Here is a 21745-nt window from a genome sequence, read left to right as displayed (position 1 = left end):
CATTAAGCAGAATACCAAACGAGAGGCAGCAACAGTTGAAGGCAGCACAGCAAACAGTTGCTGCTCTCGCCCTGCAACTGAGGGGACGCACAGAGCTTCTCCAATTGGAAATGCTCAGCTTGGAGTGACAGAGCAAGCAACCCCATTTCATTCCTGGATAACAGAACAGCAGAAGGAGCAGAAGGCAGCGATGGGAGCTGCTCCTCCACTCTGCTCTAATTCACCGCTGCCAAACCCGGTTCAGAGCACCTCCCCAGGCCTCCACAGTGCTGCACTGGGACACAGCCTCACTCTTCCACTTCCCAGCACCCCTTTATACCTCTAACACCAGATTTTCTTTTTAAAGAGAGGTTATTTGCTAGCAAGCAGATTTCCAAACATCATTACCTGATAGCGGAGTCTTCCCACGAAGGCTGTGGGGGAAGCTCTGTGCACCAGGGACAGCCCTGCTGGTCTGAGGAGGAGGAGAGACGCAAGGAAAAGCCCCCACCTGCAGCACAGCCATGCACGGAGGGCTGCCTGCCCCACTGCAGTCACTGCTGGGGGTTTGGGCGTGAGAGGGTGCCCTGATCTCCATCCTGCTTCCCGAAAAGCAGCCAGGTTTGAGGACTACCATCCACGTGCATGGTCAGCTTGTAAAGAGACCTGTCTTCAGGTCAGCGCCCTGAAGAGCTGCTCTGCTCCCCGTCTGCCCAGACACGCAGCAGTGCACGAGCTCTGCATGGTGATGCCATGGGATCCCCGTGTGTCACAGCAGCAGTGAGGCTGCCTGAGGTCCACAGACGGCAGCCCAACACCTGAGCCGAAACAAAGCAACACAGAAACTCCCCCCATATCCCAGCAAACCCCCAGCAGGACCTGACCAAACCCCTGCCACAGCTCACACTTCCCAACGGCAGCGCTGCTAAATGAGGTCTGAGCACCTCGCTGTGCACGCAGAGAAACTTTTCTCAAACAAAACATCCAGCACACACAAAGATACAAACCTGAAGTCCCGCATCTCTGATGTTCTCCACCAGCTGGTCACGCGACCCAAAACCTGCAGTTCAGTGTTTTTGAGACTCCCTGAAACTTCACAATCGAACGGCATTTTCCCCAGTTGCACGGCTCTCTTTTGCAACTGATTCAGAGGCTTAGATGTCAAAATCCTGAACAGGGCCTTGAAAAGCAAAATCAAACCCAACCAGCAAAAAAAAAAAAAAGCTCTAATTGCTCTTCACAGTCAGCACCTAGGGCATGACAGATCCATCTTCACCGAGACTGGCACAGCCCAACCCTCCTTCCTACTTATCCCATTGAAATCACTTGTTCCAAAGCAATCCTTACTTTCTGCAGCTCCGTTACCCAACCCTCTTCATCTCCCAGGTGAGGCAGGTAATGCTATAATGTGGTGATAATAGCAGGGTGGCAAAGTCTTAGGCTAAAGCAAATGAGAACAAGCCCAAATGCAGCAGCCACAGATGCAGAAATGAAGGAAAAGAGCTGCTTACCTTCAGAAGGCCTCAGGTAGGCAGGGATCTCCAGCAAGAGATGCCCTCACCTCCACCACCAACCCTTAAATGAGGGCTGGGCAGGAGTGGATCCTGGCTCCATCCCTTCCATCACTCAGTGCATTGCATGCACCTGAGCTCCCCTGGGCTGGCCCTGCCTTCCCACCAGGTGCTCCATCACTGCTTCAGGCCATGACTGAGCATTGCCACTACAGCAGGAGGGCTCTGTCTCTCAGATAAAGCACAGACTGTTGAGTGATGCAACCACCACTCCGAGCAGCATTCCTGCAATGCACATATGGGCTGGAGATGTGCTCAGCCAGCACGGAGTCACACTGGGTGCAAGAGAATTTAATCAGGAGAAAGAGCAGCACATAAACACAGTGCCTACACAAGCAAAGGGCTGCGGAAAGAAAAAAGAAGACAGGTTGCAGACAGGCTGGCAGGGTTTGAAAGAGCTTTTGTATGAGCTGACAGTCTGCTCAGATGAACACAGATAACACATCAACGCTTGGACTTTTAAAGAGCTGCTGCTTGGGGAACAGCAAGAAGCAGAGCAGCAGTGCAAGAGGGCCCTGAAAATGGAAACGCTGCACGAGGAGAGAAGTGACAGTGCTCCCAGCTGCAGTGCTTGGCAGGATATGGAGCCGGGGTCGTGGGTCCAAAGGATGCTGCAAACTCCCAGCAGCATCCAGGGCTCAGTCCATGCACTGCTGCCATACAAACACTGTCCCTAATGCTGTCTGTCTCTCAATCACGCAAGGAATGTATGAAAGGAACAACATGGGAGCTCTCCTCTCGCCCTGCAGCCCACGTTAGGCTTGCTGCCATCTTGCACCTTCCCAGACGTGGGAGATTGATGCAAAAATTAAAAAGCTCCTCTCTACAGACAGCTCTTTGCTGTTGGTTTTCACCCAGAAAGAAAGAAAAAAAGAGAGATACTCAGGAATATGACTATTATAGAGCTACCAAATTGCCATGGAGGTGGAGCAGCCACAGAGTTTATCAATGCCACAACTCTCATCCTAACCACCCACAAGTCATTGCCACAAACGTCACCTTTCCCTCCCTGTAGAGCATCAGGCATAAACTCACTGCCAAAGCCACCCCTGCAGCAACACAGCAGGCTTTGAACACACACTGCCAGGTCACAGCCACAGAACCACAGAGTCCTTCAGGATGCAGAAGCCATCTCTCAAGCCCACGGTGTCCATCACTGCATCCCTCAGTGCCACATTCCTGCAGCTCTGCAGCACTGCTGGGTGGCCTCGCTGCTCCCTGGGCAGCTGGAGCTGATGCCTGATCAGTGTTTGGAGCAGGAATTGCTCCTACCACCCAACCTGGCTGTGTTTCCCCACGGCTGCAAATTCTCCTCCAAAAGCAAACCCTCTGTGCAACAAAACCCCTCGGAGGACTCCAGGACAGAGCCACGCTCACACACTTCAATTTTTACCTGAATTTGGACTAGCAAAAGGACTGCCAGACAGCCCCAAAGGAGCACACACCATCCTGTGGTCCCATGGCAGTGCAGGGACAGCTCATGGCCTCATCCCGTACAAACAAGTCAGCTCTAACCACACTAATCACAGCCATAAAACAACAGAACGACAACTCAAAACAACAGAAGAGAATCCCAACATGACCAAGAGTCCATTTTCCCACATCGTAATTTTTTGCCCACCATGTAAATCAGGGCAGAGACGGGTTGGTTGGATGACTCCATTTGCAGATTAACAACTGGAAGACTCTGGGTCCAAAACCAGCTCTGCCACGCGTTTTTTTCATTACATCCCTCAATCTAAGCAGAGAGCTCTCCGTAAATTTAATTTGAGCTAATCACTTTCTTGCCAAAGGAGAAAAGCGAACCAAAGGTTTATATTCTAATGCTATTGCTCGCAAGGCCTGTAAATTTAATTTCTATCCGTGCTTTTGTTTAAACATTTTACAGCGTTAATTACAACAAGCGATGCAAATTAGTTTTCCAGCGTAATAAAAAACCTGTTGTGAGGGGCAATGAGAGGCTGAGCCATAAACTCTTCGGGGCGCTGCAGCAGCGCGTGCTCTGACTCACAGGTTCAGATCAGAATCCTCACCCCCAAGGCAGAGCTCACAATTCCATCGCAGCGCTCTGACGCACAGCGCCGCATTCTTTCCGAAGGAAGATCCTGCAGCAAAGCGAGGTTGAAGTGGCAGAACTGAGAGCTGAGGACCAAAATGTCTGAGCGCTGCTGGGCTCCAGCCGAGCTGTTAGGACAGCTACCTGTGAGCACCGAAACGCTGAGCTCGGTGCAAATAAGCAATCTCTGTGTCCCAGCGATGGGCATCCGCCAAGCTGCACAGCCCCCATCTCCCCCTCCATGGGACAAGCTCAGCACTCGGTGGCTGTGTGGCTGCATGCTGCATCCCACCCTGACTGCTCACCAGGCTCTGGCCTCTACATGGGATTTGCAGGACGTCTGCTCCATCCTCCCTTGTGATCCAAAGGCAAGAGGAAGCTCAGCTGCCAACACGCTTACATGCCTGACATCCCACTGACACTGAAGGCTCATGGCTTCCAGCAAGGCACCAGTGACAAATTGGGGTAGAGCTTCCCCAAACCCAATGCAATCCTCCGGTCCCACGGAGCTCCTGCATTGAGGATGCCCATCCACATCACATCAGGACCCAAAACCAAAAGAGAAGCTGAATTTGTAGCTAACAACAAAGAGTCCTGACCAGATTCTTTGGGTATATAAAGTAATGACAAAGTGCAAGAAAGAAGAACGATCCAACTTGGAGGAAAGACCTGAAGGGAAACCAACCAAAGTGAAGTGGCACAGAAAAGAGCAGAGTTTGGCTCTGTGCAGTTGCAGGGGCACTGTGAAGGGCTGAAGAAGGCTGGACACGAACCAAGAGATGCCTCCATCTCGTGGTTCTGGAAACATAAGTCTCATTTATTCTTCCTGGAAAAGTGATGGGAGAGAGATCTGGCAGGTTTGCACTATTAGAAGAGAATGGCACGACACAGTCGAGAAGGAATTTTCCATTCAGAATTAATTTGTTTTCATTAACACCCAATTCCGTTGCTCACCATTAGAAGAAAAGCTCTTTTGTTAAAACTTGTAGGGGCTGAAAAGGCCAACGAGGGGCTGAAAATGCTCCTCCCAGTAACAGTGGATTCGCTACATGAGATTTCCCACAGAAATAAGTAATCTCAGGCTTCGTGTTCTTGGTTTTTCCAAGGTTAGAAAGTAGGAAAGACACTTGGAAGCAGTTTGGTCTCTTTCCTCCACAAATATAGCTATGTTCTTTTGGCTTCGTGGCCCTATGCATTTCATCTCCTGCTCTACACCCTGACCGAAGTGGTGAAGGCCAACTCTGGAGGGTTGGGCAGGAAGGTCTGAGAAACAAACAGAAGCTCAGCACAGGAATTCCAAACACCTCGGGGAAAGCTGCAGCCAGGCAGGGACACGTGTCCCCACCAAAAGGTTCCTTCTGTAACTGGGGACAGCAACCAGAATGAAAAACGATGAGCATCACCCCGCTGTGGTGCAGGAGCAAGGAGTGAAGCAGAACGAAACCGCCCTGGAAATGAACAGAAAGAAGATTCTGTCCTTCCCTACAAGGAACGCTCCAAAAAGTGAAGTAAAGCAGAAAAGCTGGGATAGCCCAAAGGATAAAGGAAAGAGAAAACGTCACTGATCAGGATGAGCCATTCTGCGCTGCAATCTATCTTCAGATTTGATGGAAAACTCCAGGAAACCCAGAATTAATTCCAAATATTTGCTCCTGATAAAGACATTTCAGCAAGCAGAGCATTCAGAGGGTAAGACTGTGCAGGACTGAAGAACAGGGCACTGTAATGCTGCAGAGAGCCCCACGCACGGCACGGCTACCAGCTCAGCCACCTCCAGGCGCCGTGAGGTTCACTGCTCTTATGGGAGAAACCAGCAAATGCTACAGACAGAGCTGCTACCAGTCACTCTGTGCCCATCTCAGTCACAGCAACGCAGCAGGACCCCGACGGCTCTGCAGAGGGACGAGGTGCTGCTCCCCACAGCCATCCCACGACGCTTCGCCATCGGGACAGGATGCAGAAGGGGAGAGCTCTCCCCCCAGGAGTGCTGCTGAGCAAAGACAGCGACATATATGAAATATTTCCTGGAGCCGCCGTGGGGACACAAAGCTTTGCTGGAGAATGTTTCCACATCACCCACAGCTACACACATCAGCACAGCCTGGGTCAGGCTGGAGCCCAATGCAAGGAGGCATGGGGCTGAGCGCAGCGTGGGGAAGGGGCCTGGCCCACCCCCACCTGCCCTGCACGGCCCGAGCTGCTCTTTGTTAGCTTTTATTACTTACTTCTTTACTATGCTTAAAGTCGTATGCTGTTCCAAAGTTGCCCCGTTTCATGTCATTGTTTGTTGCTGTGTTTGAAAGTTGGCACATATTTGTTCAATTAAAGATTTATTTGCGCTATTTGTTGAATAAAGATTATTCTTGCTAAAAGCTAAATAAAGTTTCATAAAAACTCACACATCCCCATAAACAAAATACAATGTCCCTTCCAAAAAATGGTTGCACAAAACATTTCAAAATCACTCCGTTCATTATACAATAAATCCACACACAAAATAACAAGCCCTTGCCAGAATACATCATAAAACCTCATTACAACACTTTCAGACTCAGGCTTCAAAGCGGGGACACAAAAGCCTCCCTGAACCCCTGGCCTCAGCAGCTGCCAACTTAACAGCTCTGCAGGGCATCCCGAGAGCCCCCGCACCCATGGGTGAGGGCTGGGGGACAGATGGGCACCGTGGGACCCCCACCTCCGCCCCGGGCACCGCGCAGCTGCACCACGGGGATGCTCTCCCAGGGACAGAGCATCAAATGAAAGCACTCCCAAACCACGGCAACAACAGAAGGCGAGCAGCGCTTCCAAAAGCATCATGAGGAGTCAGCACAATTGCCACGCGGGCCCCGAAAGCACAGCTCCAGTCCTCATTAAAGCAGCAGCCGCCAGATTGCAGCGGCCGCGATGCGCGCGGGGAGCAGCGCGTGGATGGTCAGGTTGATGGCTGGGTTTTGGTAAACCATTAAGAAAAAAAAAAAAAGGAGAAAGAGTATTTTAAACGGTGTGATGGGTTTGAGGGCAAAAAGCTGGGCTGTGATGCAGCGAGGGAAGCCCAGCCATGCAGAAGTACTGTCTGTGCCCTTCTGGACCCGTTGGCATCCTGCGGTGCCTCCTGTAGAGGAAAGCGAGGCACCCACTTGGGGCAGCACGCAGCGCAGCACAGGGCATCCCTACCCACTGCATGGGCAGCAACGGGGGTATTTCCCACCCTGATGCCCCAAGCACCCTGATCACACCCAGACTAAGCACTGTTCAACCCAAAACTGGATGGTGAGGAGGGGTTTTCCTGGTTTAGTGCCATAAGGGCACAGCGCTTCCGCAAAAGGCGAGCACCGTGCAGGAGCCGTACAGATGCACTTCCCTGTGCGCCTCTGAGCAACAGCTGTCCACATGCATTCCAGTACCTGCTCCAGAGGAGCAGAGGGAAGCCTTCAGCAACCAGCAGGCTGGGATGGAAGGTGGGCTGGAGCACGGCAGCCGAGGGCAGCGCTGCTGTGTGCCACGGCTGAGCAGGGGAAATGCAACACCACCAGGAAAACCCAGCTGGGAAGCATGGGGCTGTGGGATGGCTTTCCAAGAAAACGGGGAAGCTGATGCTTGGGCCGTGCTGCCCAAACATCAAAGTGGAATCTAAAGAAAAAGCCAAGCCCAGGATGCAGGGATGCCCTTTTGCAAACATGGGCGCACGCACCCCACACCACCAGCACGAGTCCCTGTGCTGACCGAGGGCTGCTCCCAGTGCTGCCAGGGGACAAACACGGCCAGGTGACAGAGAACAGAGCCCGCTCACTCACATCAGGGAGCAGAGATTTGCCCTCCAGATTTGCCATTTCATGCACTGAGCACAGCAAGTGGGATGAACTCATCGTGGTTTCCCAACCCCAGCTCTGCAAGCTACTGGCAATGCAAATTATAAGTGGTTATGCAAATAAAACCGGACCCAGGCAAGAGAAACACGCCGGCTCCCATCTGCATCCCAGCACGGATCTCAATGAACTTTAAAATGCTTATTGTCACCACAATGGGCAATATTATATTCGAGTTTGGATCTGTTCCTTCAGAGCATTAGCTCCCATTTGTAGATATTTTTAGATTTTCCTATCCCACTCCTCATTATGAAACGCTGAGCTGCAGATTGATTTATTTCTTAAAAGCAAGTTGCTGTTTTCCCAATAACAGATTTAACAAATTTGTTCCACCTGTTCAGTTATGCTTCCAATGTCTTTTTTGTGGTTTCATTGAAGTTTTTTTTTAATCCAAACCTCAAAGCCTCCAAACTCGGCATTAAAAGACGAGCTCAGCATCACCACCACCACTCGCAACTCAAACGCTGCTCCAAATTACTGCAAGCTTTCATTTGTAAGTCGACACAGACAGCGAGATTATGAAGCTGAGTGGCTGTGGGCACCAACACGTGCCCTGCTCAGGACGTTCTCCTACCGTAATGCCCACCTCTGCTGCACTGCTCCACATCACCCAGCCTAACCCCAGCACTGCCAGCAGCGGATTTCAATGCATTCAGTCCTCCATGTGATAACCAGACCCAACTGGATGCTCATTAACTGTCACATTTGATAAACAACCCCCCCACCCTCCAAATAATTAATGTTAATTAAGAATTCTAACGTGGAGTATCCTCTGCTTTCAGATATTGCCGCAGGGAAGAGCTTCAGGTAGGCACAAAGCAACCACAAGTGGCACAAAATTAGAAGGGGATTTGAACCCTCAATTGCTCAACACAGGACCCGCTCTGGCTGCAGATGGGCAGCAGCACGTTTCCTGTGCCAGCTGCGTGGCTCCGTCCTGCAGAACACCTCCAGAACCAGCACAGAGGGAAGATGCTCAGCATCATCGGAGCAGCTTTAATTGCCATCAGCAGCTTTGCTTGGAGGGACGAGTACCATGCAAGTGCAGATCCCACCTACAGGGCTGTGCTTCCAGGAGTCATCAGCCCAGGCAGAAGCCAGAGGTGGTGTGGACCAGCCCAGCAGTGCATGGGATCTGTGCAGGGCACAGCAGACACCAGGCTTGGGTGTGAGTCAATGCACCCTGAGTTTACACCTCAGATTCCTCCCCAGGTGCCCACAGGATGCGTCTCTGCTCCCAAATCACCACAACGGCGTTGGCTGGTTTGATTCTAAGTTTGCTGGTTTGGGCCAATTCAGTCACTAGAGCACTAAGAACAGAGTTCTGTCATTTGATAAGAGCATAGCAGTTCATCAAGCAGTTATGGAATAGCCCATCCACGCGTAGCACTAATTCAAAAAGGACCACGTAAAAATGACCACAGAAACCCAAGTTTAGATCATAGGAGGAGGAGGGAGGAAGAAAGAAAATCAATATCCCTGCATAGTTTAAGCACTAACAGAATCATTCATAAGACTTCAGAAGTCATTTGCCAGCAAGTATTCTGCTCTTGTTCCTTCTTAGTATGGAACTGGGAAACAGCAAATAATCCCTGAAGGACCCTCACAGCACGCAGCACACACAGCAATGGGCCTCCAAGCAGCCAGCAGGAAGACTGAAAGCAATCAGCTCTAGGCATCTGACTTTTACCTATTGTAACACCTGAGGCTCTGAATGAGTGCAGCAATGCTCCAGAGACAAACCCAGGAGCACTGTGCTCCCCCAACACCAACCACTGCTCCCACTAAGCCCATGCAGGGGCTGTGAATGCAGCTGGATGCTGAGCATCATTGCACCAGGATCTGGGAGAATCCAGGCAGTGCAAGAGGGACAGCGTAGAGGAGATGCTGCAGACACACAACGCGCACTTGCTTTCATCCCACGGTGAGAGGAGGAGATGCTCGTCCTGCTGTCGGTGCTGGCTGACAGCCACGCAGCTCTGGCTGTCCTCAGGAGGATGCTGGAAGGTGCACTGCTGCCCGATGTGCCATGTTGAGCTCCTCACCCAGCTGTGCTGGCCTCCTGCAGAGGCAGCAGTCTGCACTAACTGCATGAACAGGCATCTCTCCCTTTGCACAGACAACAGCCCTGCAGAGCACAAGTCCTTGTGCAGCTGAACTGCTCTCTGCCCAAGCCAACCAGCTGCCTGTTATCTCTGAGGCAGTACGATGTATGTAGAACTACCAGTGAGCGCCACTACAGAGCATCCACCCATCCTGCAGCTCACCTCTGGAAGGCCTCAGATAGGCAGGGATCTCCAGCAAGAGATTCCCTCACCTCCACCACCAACCCTTAAATGAGGGCTGGGCAGGAGTGGATCCTGGCTCCATCCTTTCCATCACTCAGTGCATTGCATGCACCTGAGCTCCCCTAGGCTGGCCCTGCCTTCCCCCCAGGTGCTCCATCACTGCTTCAAGCCATGACTGAGCATTTCTGCTACATCCCTGCATTCTTCTCACTGGGCCTTCCCTAAAGTACAGCAATAAGTCAGTCTGGGGAATGCAGTGCATACTTCTTGCGAAGACGTCACATCCAAACACTGAATGCTAACAGCACCATTTGTGCCCCAGCAAGAAGAAAGGCATGTATGCAAGGTAACATCCCCCACTGCAAAGCACTTGTGCCTATAATCACAACTGGAGAACCACGCTTCTTAGGCTCCTCTCTGTACAAAAATCCTCCAAGTCCATCCTTAGAAACACGTGCTGCTGCACAAGGCAGTGCTACCCAGCATCCTAGGTGTACTTTGGACCAACTTCAATGCCAGCAGATCTCTCTATCGCAAAAGATAATACTGAAAAGGGGAAGAGCTGGATCAGAATTAGTGCTGCTGCTTCGTAGACTGAAAGATTAACGCTGACTTTGCATGGGATGGTGCCCCCATTTCTCACAAAGGCAGTTTTGCTTCATTCCGCAAGCAAGCTTTGCTTTTTTTTTCCTTCCATATGAACCATCTAAGCACACTTGGCCTCATTTTAATTAACGACTAAGTGCCAAGGAGTCAAACAAAGAGCAAAGTAATTTGTTATCTCCAGGCATCTGCTCACAAAACCTGCAATGTTTTCTGCTGCTGTTGTTCTTGGGATTTGGGGTTTTGGAGAAAGCGCAGCTAATGATAACAAGATTGCTAGGTAAGTATGTCAACCTCTCCCTTCAGTCGTAGCCCTGGGGCGTCATTTCTGTTCACAGCATAAAAATCTGTGCTATTTGCCAGATTTGATGGAGCAGAGGGATCCAGCAGGAGATACCCGGCGTAGTTCTTGTAGGCCAAGAGCAGAAGCGTTTAACCATTGAGAGCCCGGCTCAGGAGAGTCAATGGGAGGCGGCGCAGCAACTGGGCTGAGAGCTGAGCGACCACACACCTCCCTGAGCAGCCCCAGCAACCACCACTAGCTACCAAACTCAGCACCTCAAGCACTACCCTCTGCTTGCTGAAGGGCAGCCTGGCAGGCGAGGGAGGAAAGAGTTGACAGCTCTTTGCTGCACCGAGCGTAATTCTCCTTGGCAAATTCAGCCTGTTGTGAGAAATGTGCGCCAGACACTTGGATCAGCAGAGCAGAGCCTGCAGGAGCAACGCTTTGTATTTAACACTTGAAGACCTCAACTTCCGAGATCCCATCCCACCGCTCCATACCGGCAAACGCACGAAGGCAGCACATATGGAACTGACTAAAGCTCTTGATGCAGCGCCTATAAATTGTCCAAGCTCCGCAGCCGCACATCAGAGTGCTAACAAGGGCTGTGCAGTACACATTTGTTTGAAGTCGGAGCCTGCTTTTATTACAGGCGTGCTGCTTTCGGCTTCAGAGCCGCTCGTGGGCTGCTGCTCCCTGCTACGTGACTCTGACAGCGGCTGCAGCATTTGGAGATAGCGTGAGGCTGAGGGAGCACGGCACGGCACCCTGCTACGGGCACCTGACGTGGGGGCATCTGGCAGCCTGCTTTGGGGTGCTCAGCAGCCAGCCTTAGCGCACGAGGCACCTGATTTTGGAGCACCCTGCACAGGTGTAAGGTGTGGTGCTGGTGCAGATGCTGATGGGTGAGGGATGGGGCAGAGCTGCTCCACACCTTACAAACCTGGCACTCAGATGTGCCCTGAGCTCACCGGGAGTCCACACAGCACTGCACAGTAGTCGGTGTTTCCCACTGCCTGGCTGCCCCACCAGACCTAAAGCCAAGTGTGGATGAGCAGGATTGGTGCTGAGCCCCCAAGGCCTTCACTGCCCAACTGCCAAAGGCTGCACAGGGCATCATCTCTGCTTTCAACACCTCCTAAACGCACTTGCTGCATTGTCAATATACCTTAAGCAAGCTGTAATCAAACTGTCAGAAGGCCGGTACCTCTGGCAGCATCATGCAAAGCCTCTTGGCTATCAGCATGGATAATTTGATTCAGATTTTTATTTTGGTTTGGGGAATTATTATTATTTTTTTTATTATTTTAAATTTTTTGTTTCTGCTTATTCTGCCTTTGCTTCTCCTCCTTCTTTTCAATTGAGATATCACAGCAGTCACTACAACATGATGCAATCTGTCTGCAAGAACGGGCTCAGACTTCAGCAGCACCCACCACAATGACAGACTGCTGCAACACTGCAGTGCTTCCCTGCACACCCATGCTGACTCCTAGCAGCTCTGGTAGCACCCAGGGGCCCAGAAATGCAGCGTGTGCCCCAACCAGCTCCTGCCCACTGCACCCTTCCTTCCAGCTGCAGGTGAGTACAGCTATCACCCACTTGCAGCACAGGACAGCACTCCATCATGCCAGGCAGAACTCATTTCTGTGGCTGCTTCCCCGCTGTTCCTACATTCAGATGCTGCCTTTGATAATACAGCACCTGAGAGATAATTCTGCTTAGCTCTGCATTGCTCCTTTGCACCCAACCAGCTCACCTTTCGTTTTAGTAGTGAATACAGTGATTTTCCTTTGTAAAAATTGAGTCAGCACTCAGAGCATAGGAAACAAATGCTACTGAAAGAGCAGAGAAACGGCCCTGTGGCTGCCTATGTGCTCTGCTGTGTCACAAGGAAGTCACCACCAGCCACATGTGCTGCTGCTGGGACCGGCCCCAGTGCAGGGAGTTGTGCACAACTTCCAGCAGGAGCAGAGAAAGCAGAGCCACAGGAGAACAGAGCTGCAACCAGTGCAAACTCAGAACAAAACAACGTAGGTTTGTGACCCAAAGATGACCAACCAGCCATGATGGAGTGCAATGCTATAATGAGATAGAAAGTACAGCAATAATAGCAGGGTGGCACAATCCCAGGCTGCAGCTAATGAGAACAAGACAAATGCAGCAGCCACGGACACAGTAACAAAGGAGGAAAAGCTGCTTAACTTTGGAAGGCCTCAGGTAGGCAGGGATCTACAGCAAGATACCCTTACATCCACTGCCAATCCTTAAATGAGGGCTGGGCAGGGGTGGATCCTGGCTCCATTCCTTCCATCACTCAGTGCATTGCATGCACCTGAGCTCCCCTGGGCTGGCCCTGCCTTCCTGCCAGGTGCTCCATCACTGCTTCAGGCTGTGACTCAGCATTTCTGCTACACGTGGTACTGATAAGGAGAAACAGCACTCACTGACAGATGAGGACTGACACCTTTACGCTCCATCTGTTGTCTGCAGACAAGAAAGGCTCCTCTACACCTCCAACCCAACTGCCACGGCAGCAGAGCACAGTCTCGATGTCCCCCCATGGCCATTGCTCAGTGGCAGCACTGGATTGAGTTCATTACCACTAAAAAGGCACTAACAGCTGCACTTGGAAACTGTTCTCCTTGTGTGTTACCACTGTGCTGCCTTCACACAGCACACCAATGGCAAACCTGCAATTCACATTCCAATCTCGTTTTTCTGCCTTTGTGGGAAGGAATGAGAGTTAAGGCTTTCCAGACAGAAACAACCCTTCCTAATTCTGGTAACCTCAAGTTCCCAAACCCTCCTCTCCAAGCGGAAGGAGGCAATGGGTCAAATGCACTGACAGCCAGAATCCTAAAACAGCAGTAAAAATATATCTTTATAAACATGAACTGCGTATTCACCTCAGTGTCACAGCGAGCCAGAGCAGCATTAGCTCAAGGAATCGGCTGTCAAGGGTTGACCCTGTTCTCCCATCCCACAGGAAACCAAGGAAACCCCAAGGCTGATGTGTGAGGTGGAAGTAAACTGCTCCACTATGGCTCCCTGGGTCAGAAGCACAGAATACCCGAGCTGGAAGGGACCCACCAGCAGCACCTGTGCTGGGTTAACAGCCCTGAGCTCAGCCCTGGCACTTTCAGGGCTTCCTTTGTGCGATCCCCAGCACCGTACCCCAAAACCAAGGGCTGAGCAGGCAGGGATGCCCCACTGGGCCTTTCCCTGATCTCTGGAGGTGCGTTTGACTCTGAGCCACGGCTTAAGCAACAACCCTACTGTCTCCATCCCTTGTTATGTGCCTCCAGAGAGATTTAAGGAGAGATTTAAGGCGCAGAGGTGAATGAATGGCAAAGCTGGGATGAATGGGCACCAAACAAAGGCTGCAGCAGGGATGGATGGGGACCAGCACCCATTGCCTGGGGCACGTTTGGCATTTAATGCTGCTTGATGATGGGCTGAGGCTTTGGGAGCTACTGGCACAGTACATCTGTTGGGAATTGGTAAGAGCAGCAGAAAGAAGTTGCAAGCTGACATTTGCTATCACTTCTGTGGCGTGGTCTATCATCATCTTTGCCTGAATTTAAACCAAATCAAGGCCACGTCTCCTGCACCCTTTCCACACCACAGAGCACCTGGTACCGGCCACTGCAAAGCACCAAAGTGCTGCAAAGCTGCACTGCTGCAGAGCCACACACATCACAGCATGCAGTGCCCACCGCAGCAATTAAAGACAGACATTAAAGCCCTGCAAGGCACCACTGCACCCCACAAAGCCATCAGCACCATGCAGTGCCCGCAGTACCACACAATGCAACTCCCATGGTGACATCACACCAAGCAATGCCTGTTGGTGCCAGTGCCACTGAAAAGCCATCGACACACCATGCAATGCACCCTGCTGCAAAGCCATGCACACAGCGTCAGCATGCAATGCCATGCAATGCCATTCAGCACACCCTGCTGCAAAGCCACACCATGCAACTCAACACTGCTCTGTGCAATGCCCACTGCTGCACAGCTACGCAGCACTGCGCCTCCTGCACACGGGGCTCCTCACACTGAGCTCTTCTGCCCAAGCAAAAGGCGTGGGGGGCACAGAGCATGGCTTTGCACGGAACCCTCTCTGCTACAAAAGACAGGAGGTGCTGCACAGGGCCGCATCCCTCGCAGACCCACACATCACTTCCAGGTGCTGCTCCGTGCCTCCCCATAGCATGAGCCACTGCTGAGGAAGTGCAGAGCAACCACAGGAGGAGGAGCTGCAGTCGAGGTGCAGCCTGAGCCAGGGATGCTGGCACTTGCCATTTGGAACGCATTAGAGCACTGGCATTTCATCAATACAATCTTGCATATTTAGTACTTTGCACTTACAACAGAATTTTATTTGGCCTTATGGAAAGAGCTCATTTTAATATGCACACATCTGCAAGTAATTATTTGTTATAGTAGCATTCAGGCCCAACTGGCATCAGCACCATCAGCACACAAAAACAGTTCATTTCCCCAAGAGTTTAACAAGAAAGCACTTACAACTGCAGCATGTAAAGTCTAGGCAGGAGCTTTATTTTCCTAACCTATAAAGACAGTTAACTATTTTAAAATTACATCCAAATCTCGCTGCAATTTGTATTTGTGCACAATGAGCTCTGACAGATCCCAGTGCTGAGATGCACTCAGCACTGACGCGCTGCACAGAGCCCATTTAGTGCTTTGCACTCACACACAGGTCACCTTCTGCAGCCAGAAACCTCCAGAAATGACATCCTCTTAAAGTGTTGAAAGACATTAAAACACCAAGTCATTAACGTATAATAAGGCAGGATTGGGAGCTTCGCATGCTCTGAACTTTTCAGGGTTTGGCTTCGAGTCAAGAAAAATATATGGGATTAGTATGAGAGCAAAATTAGGATGGCGTGCAGCTTAATTAGCACTACAAGATACTGCATGCGCACGGAGGAGCAGAGATGATTTATAGTACTGTGCAGTGAGAAAAATCACATTAAGAGGTTAAAATCCCATTGGGCTGATGGAGCACTTGGTGCTGTGACCCCCGTGCTCGCCTGCTTTCCATGCCCCCCTGGTGTAAGGGCCGATGGGCAACTCACTCAAAGCAAAGCCCTCCGTGCAACCCACTGGCATGGGGGGAGATTGGGGCGCAGGAAAAGCCCTCTCAGATCCTCAGCCCACCTCACCATGCCCATCCCCACATCCCTCAGTGCCACATCCCACAGTTCTGGGACACCCTGGGCACGGTGACCCCACTGCTCCCTGTGCAGCCGCTCATCGCCGCTCTTTCTGAGAAGAAACTGAGTTCCTGAGTTCCCACCTGAGATGGAACCAAAGCAGCACCACTGATCCCTACAGATGAACTGGGTTCTCCCTGCCCCCTGCAGCCCTTCTCCAACGCTGTGCACTATCTGCTCTTTAAAGAAACGCAGCGCATGGATCGGTGCCGGATTTCACACAGAATATCCCCAGGCTTAGGAGCACAAATGTGTTTCCCATTTGATATCTCTCTCTGAGCCCTTCAGGCATACTGCACCCAAAGACCAACACAGCCTCAGCAATGCTGAACACCGTACAGCAGAGCCCCAGTTTGGATGACAAAGCACAGCACGAAGGATGCACACCATGGAGATGCAGGATGCGTCCCGTGGCCATGGCTCAGCTCTCTGTGCACCCATCACACTGTGGGGATGGGGGCTGGGGTGCATCAGAGGAGGAGCTTTTTTGTTTTTGGGGGATGCTTCGGGGACAGTTTAATGGCAGTTGGGTCATCAGCTGCAGCCAACCATCAGCTTGAGGAATAAACCCTTCTGTGTACAGGCTCCGTACTTTGAGGGCACTCATAGGCCCTGTGGCTCTGCAAGGAGGGGCCAAATACACTTGAGCTGTGTGCTGAATTCAACCCTGTGTGCTCCCTGTGCCTATAGCAGCATGCACTGCACAGGCACCATCCTGGCCTCACACTGCCCACACCTGGTGTGCTGATCCTCAGCCACCAGCAGCAGCACAGCACTGCTCGCCCCAAACTGATGGCATTAGTGAGAGAAGCAGATTGCAGGGCAGGCAGCCTGCAGAGATGGTGCTGCACCCCCTGACCTCCATCCTCAGCCACTGCGAGGTGCTGGGAAGCACAGCACCCACTCAGGGCTGCACCGAGCACAGGAGCAAACCTAAAACCTCATTTGAGCTCCTAACAAGGAGTGGGCTGGGGCCTGCGGCACGCTAGGAGCAATGCTCACAGCAGGCATTTCCCACTGTTAAGGCAGCCCTCCAACCTGCTGAGCCCAGCTGAGGATGCTCACATCCATCAGAGGAGCTCCAGCCCCATCGCCCCGCAGGGCTGCACCCACTGCAGCCATCCTGCAGTCAGAGCATCGTTTTGGATGCTCAGCACCGTGAGGCCACCGCAACACTCAAGCAGCACAGCAGTAACTGTCTGACTTTCTGTGGGTTAGACACAAACTGCTTCAATCCCCTCTGCCCGCTCTGTGCCACGGTGCCAGCACCCAGGGGGGCACCCAGGGGGGCACCCACTGCTAAGGGCTGCGCTGCCAGGGCTGCATCCGTCCCACGCGCTGCTCCCCAGCACCACCAACCGCCCCAACCCAGCCAATTAACGCGGCGTTAACAAACTTTTAACCCAGAGGCCAAACTGCTGACGCAACACCCCACAGCTTCTGGGACAAAGATGTGAAGCACAATGCCTCAACCTCTGCCATGAAAAATTGCCCTTGTATCCTAAATTAGTTACATATTTGAATACCCTGTAAGATAGGGAAGCAGAGTGCTATCGGGCTGCCAAATCTCGCTCCTGTCATGAGGTCATTGCTGGCACAGAGCCCAGCGCGGCTCCTGCCAAAATCCCAGCGCTGACCATCGCGGCCGCCCTCCTCCTCCATGGGTCAGCGAGGAGAAAATAAAACAAAGGGGTCAGCGAGGGGAAGGGCTTCCCATAGCCTGCGTCACCGCTCCGATACAGCACAGCGACCCGGGGGGGTCCCAGGCTGCAGCGTCACCATCGCAGCCCTGAGCCGCGCCGGGTGCTGCGAGCTGATGCCTCGGGACACATCTGTGTGCAGTGAGGCTGCAGGAGCCGCGGGGAGCACATGGAGGAGTTTTACACCGTCATTAACTCCTCAAGGCAGGCTGTTTGCAAACACCTTGTTTCACTGCGGCCATCCGGAAACGGATGGATTAATGAAACGCTGCAGCATTGAGGGTTGGGTGGTTGTTTTTTTTTTTTCCAGTGAAGGCAGTGAGAAAGAGCAGAGAAATGCTCCAAATAAGACGAGCTGCATGCTGTCAGAGCGCCGTGCGGTGCCAGCAGCTCCCTGCCCATCGTGCCAAGCCTGCTGCTCATGGGAACAGGGAACTTTCTCTCATAACCAACCGCTGCAGCACAGCAAGAAAGCCCTCACTGGACACACAGCAAACCAAGGACCGACTCGCAGCCCTTTCTCCGGAGCACGGCAGCTGCGCAGAGCGGCGCCCAGGTCTCAGCACAAACTCAGCTTATCTCAGGCTGTAACTTACTCACGCCTCAGCTGTGCCGTGCTGTTCCGTGACCCAGCGCTCCGCAGCCCAAGCACATTTCACGTGACAACACGCAGCCGGAGCTCCGGCCATGTGCAGCCACGGGGCAAACCCAAACTCAACCACAACACCGAGCAGCTCTCTCCCTTCGCTCTGACACCGCTGAAACACGCACTGCGGGGAGATGCCCGCATTATCCGGCTTCCCCCAATCCAGTTTCCGCTTACGCTTCGTTATCAGAAGCCACAGAACCCAAACGGCGCCGGGAGCGGCACGCAGAGGCCGAGGCTCCAAACCCACGGGTTTTTCCCCAGCCGTTCTCGCACGGTCCCCCCGCACCGACGGCCCTCGGCACGCGCGGGGCTCCGCCCGCAGCCGCTCCGACTTCGAGGCCCTTCGGTGCCAGCGGCAAAACGGGGCGGGGAGATTCCCTGCGGCCAACTGCGCCGCGGGAAAAGCGAACGCCACAAGCAGCGCGGGCGCAGCGGACGGGCGCTGCGGGCTCCCCTCGCGTGCGTCGCAGCGGTGCTGTCGCAGCGGTGCTTCCGCAGCACGGATCGCGCAGCTCCGTCCGCAGCGCCGCACGTCGGGCCGCGCCGCCCGCAGCAGGTGTAGCGTAACGCGGCGCGTCCCCGGCCGTCGGGGGGCCCCGCGGATGGCCGAGCGGAGCGGGGACGACCGCCAACGGAGCCCGGGGACGGCGCGAGCTCCAAAGCGGCGCTCCGGCTCCCCCCGCCCGGCCCGCACCCACCTGCTGCCGCCGGTCGCCGCTCTCCGCGGGGCGCTGCGGACGGACGGCGGGCGGAGCTCCGGGAGCGGCGGCCGCCGCCGTTCCGTCGCGTCTCGGCGGGGCCGCGGGTTGAGGGCCGCGGTCGCGGCGGAGCTCGGAGCGCAGCTCCAGGTAGCAGCCGAGGGTGAGGACGTGCAGAGCCAGAGAGAGGGCGAAGAAGCCGAGGAAGAGGCGCCAGCTCCCGGCGCCGGCACAGGAGCAGCCGCCGCGGGCCGCCTCCCCCCTGCGCTCCGCACCCATGGCCGCGGGACGGAGCGGCGGCGGCTCCGCTACTGCTCCATGCTCGGCCGAGGAGCGACGGGGCGCCGGGGGCAGAGCGGCCGGGGCCGCCCCACCGCCACGCCAGGGGGCGGGGAACGGAGCGGGGCGGGGAATGCGGGCGGGGAATGGGCGGGGGGCGGGGATGGGAGGTATGGGTTGAGAGGGGAGCGGGGAGGGAAGGGGAAATGGGAAATGGGAAAGGGAGAATGGAAATGGGATAGGGAAGGGGAAATGGGGAAGGGAGAAAGGTAGAGGAGGGAAAGGGAAATGGGGAAAGGGAAGGGGAAGTGGAAGTGGAAGGGAAGGGGAAATGGGGAAGGGATAAGAGTAGGGGAGGGAAAGGGAAGGGGAAATGGGGAAGGGATAAAGGTAGGGGAAGGGGAAGTGGTTGGGATAGGGAAGGGAAAGGGGTGGGAAAGGGAAAAGGAGAAAAAAGGTAGGAAAAGAGGAAAGGGAAAATGAAAGGGAGATGGAGGGCAATGGGAAAGGGAAGAGAAATGGGAAGAAGAAAAAGATGGGAAAAAGGAAGGAGATGTGGAAGGGAAAATGGAAAGAGAAAGGGAAGGAAAATAGTGAGAGAAAAGGGAAGAGAAGGGAAATGGGAAGGGAAGAGAGAAGGGAAGAGGGAAGAAATGGAAAGAAGTGGTGGAATGGGATGGTATAGTGTAGAATGGAATGGAATGTTAAATAACGGGTGGGAATGGAACAGAATAGAGTGGGATGGAAGGGAATAGCAGAGTTCATTCGGAAGGGACCAACTGGGATTACCGAAAAGCAATTCAGGGCTTCATCCCTGGGGGCTTTATCCAAATGCCTCTTGAGCACTGACAGCAAAAGTACACGAGGCAGAGGCGTGGAGTTTGGGAGGGAGGGGGGGCTTTGAGAAAGCAGACCTGAGTGGGAGGTGCAGGGGGGGTCGGTGTGGCTGGGAACACAGGGCTGGGGGAGCTGCCAGCTGCTCACAGGGATTAACACAAGGGCACATCTGCAGAACATCCCAGGGCAGAGGCAAGATAGAAAGAATAGCATGAGATCAGCTCGGTCATCTCGGAGACAATGAGGAACACGCACAGAAAGTATAAATCAGGGCCCTTCCTGATGGAGAAGAACAGCACGGGGGTGTGGGGATGGAGCTGCAGGGAGCAGGCAGTGGGAGCGACAGGGAAGGGATGGGGCACAGAGGTGTCTGCAACAGCAAGGGACAAGGGGAGGCATGGAGGTGTCACCGTGTGTGACATGGCAGGGACAGCAGGTGGAGGGGCCCTCTGGGCAAGGAGCTGAAGCAGACAGAAGCTTTGGGGTGATTCTAATGAGAAACACTCAAAACTGGTGTTTCAGGGACTGCTAACATCAGCAATGGGTGAGATGAGAAAAAGGAACTAAAGCACAGTGCCACCTCCCCACGGTTCTGGGACACCTCTGGGCCGGTGACCCCACCGCTCCATGGGCAGCACTGCTGTGTTGGAGAAGCAATCTCTCCTAATGCCCAACCTGAAAAGAAAGCAGGGGGAGAAATGGCACCGTGAGCCCTCTTACCAAAGGCAGTGTTTTGTTGGCATCCTTTCGGGGATGTCTCTGGGAACTGATGGCATAAAGCATTAGCTGTGCTCTTAGCAGATCGGAGAGGTGCCCAAAGCAAAACAGGGTGCCAGCAGAAATCTGCTGTGACACCAAATGGGACAACCCTGAGTCCCCAGGGCACAGGGGGGGGAGGAGGGGATGGTGCAGGGACCCCCAGCGCAGCAGCAGCAGGGGGCTGCCCCCCACAGAGCAGGGCAGGGGGACGTGAGGCTCTGAGAATGCCTTGCAAGCACTGGGATGGAGCATGGGGAGCACGGGGGGTCTCCAGCACTCTGTATTTCATGGGCTGGGGCCATAAAGAACACAGTTTGTGCTGCCTTTGGGGAGCAGGATGAACCAGATGACCTCTTTGTACTCCTTCCTAGACTTATTTTTCTGCAATAGGGATTATTATTATTATTTTGCCTTTAAGTTCTGTGCCATGGTCATGGAATTATATGTGAGTCTCTGTTTTCATTTAAGAGAGAAATGTTTCCCTAATATTTGTATAGAAAAACTGGAAGCATTAACCAGCACCAACCCTGACAGCTCCAGAGCAAAAAGCAAATAAAAGCCAACGGACTCTCAGTACACAACACTGCCATTATTTTAGGGACATCTGTAATTATTTGCACACTCAGGGTTGGTCCTGTTTTTCAAGATGGAGATCCAAATTATTTACAAACAGCGACTTCCTCAGGCAGGCTGCAACCTGGCTCTGTTTTCAAGGGTAATTCAAGTTCCTTTCGGGGTGAATTTTAGAGGTTAAGCGATTCCCTCAATACTTTGTGCTTTCAGGGCCTGCGTGGGGGTCTCCGTCCATCCATGAACCATCCAGAAGAGCTGAGTTGGCCACCTCTGCTGGGATCTGACTGGGACACACATCACACCCTCAGAATGAAGCACTGAGGAGCTCTTCCTACAAAATCCCACCGGTTAATGAGAA

The 21745-nt window shown here is 53.2% G+C and overlaps 1 protein-coding gene across 1 annotated transcript in view; it reads right to left on the bottom strand.

The window, feature by feature from the left end:
* Positions 1-19218, bottom strand: part of EDA (ectodysplasin A) — a 56647-nt gene extending 37429 nt beyond the window's left edge. The window contains exon 1 of the mRNA XM_042825018.1: positions 18940-19218. Coding sequence (XP_042680952.1) covers positions 18940-19218 — 279 coding nt within the window. The remainder of the gene's footprint in view (positions 1-18939) is intronic.
* Positions 19219-21745: the final 2527 nt, after the last annotated feature.

This window comes from Centrocercus urophasianus, unplaced genomic scaffold (assembly GCF_019232065.1).
Source record: "Centrocercus urophasianus isolate 14NV4802_14NV808 unplaced genomic scaffold, USGS_Curo_1.0 seq_24, whole genome shotgun sequence".
In the NCBI taxonomy this organism is placed as follows: domain Eukaryota; kingdom Metazoa; phylum Chordata; class Aves; order Galliformes; family Phasianidae; genus Centrocercus; species Centrocercus urophasianus.
Note: the sequence above shows the minus strand (reverse complement) of the source record. Positions and strands in the feature narration are given on the sequence as shown.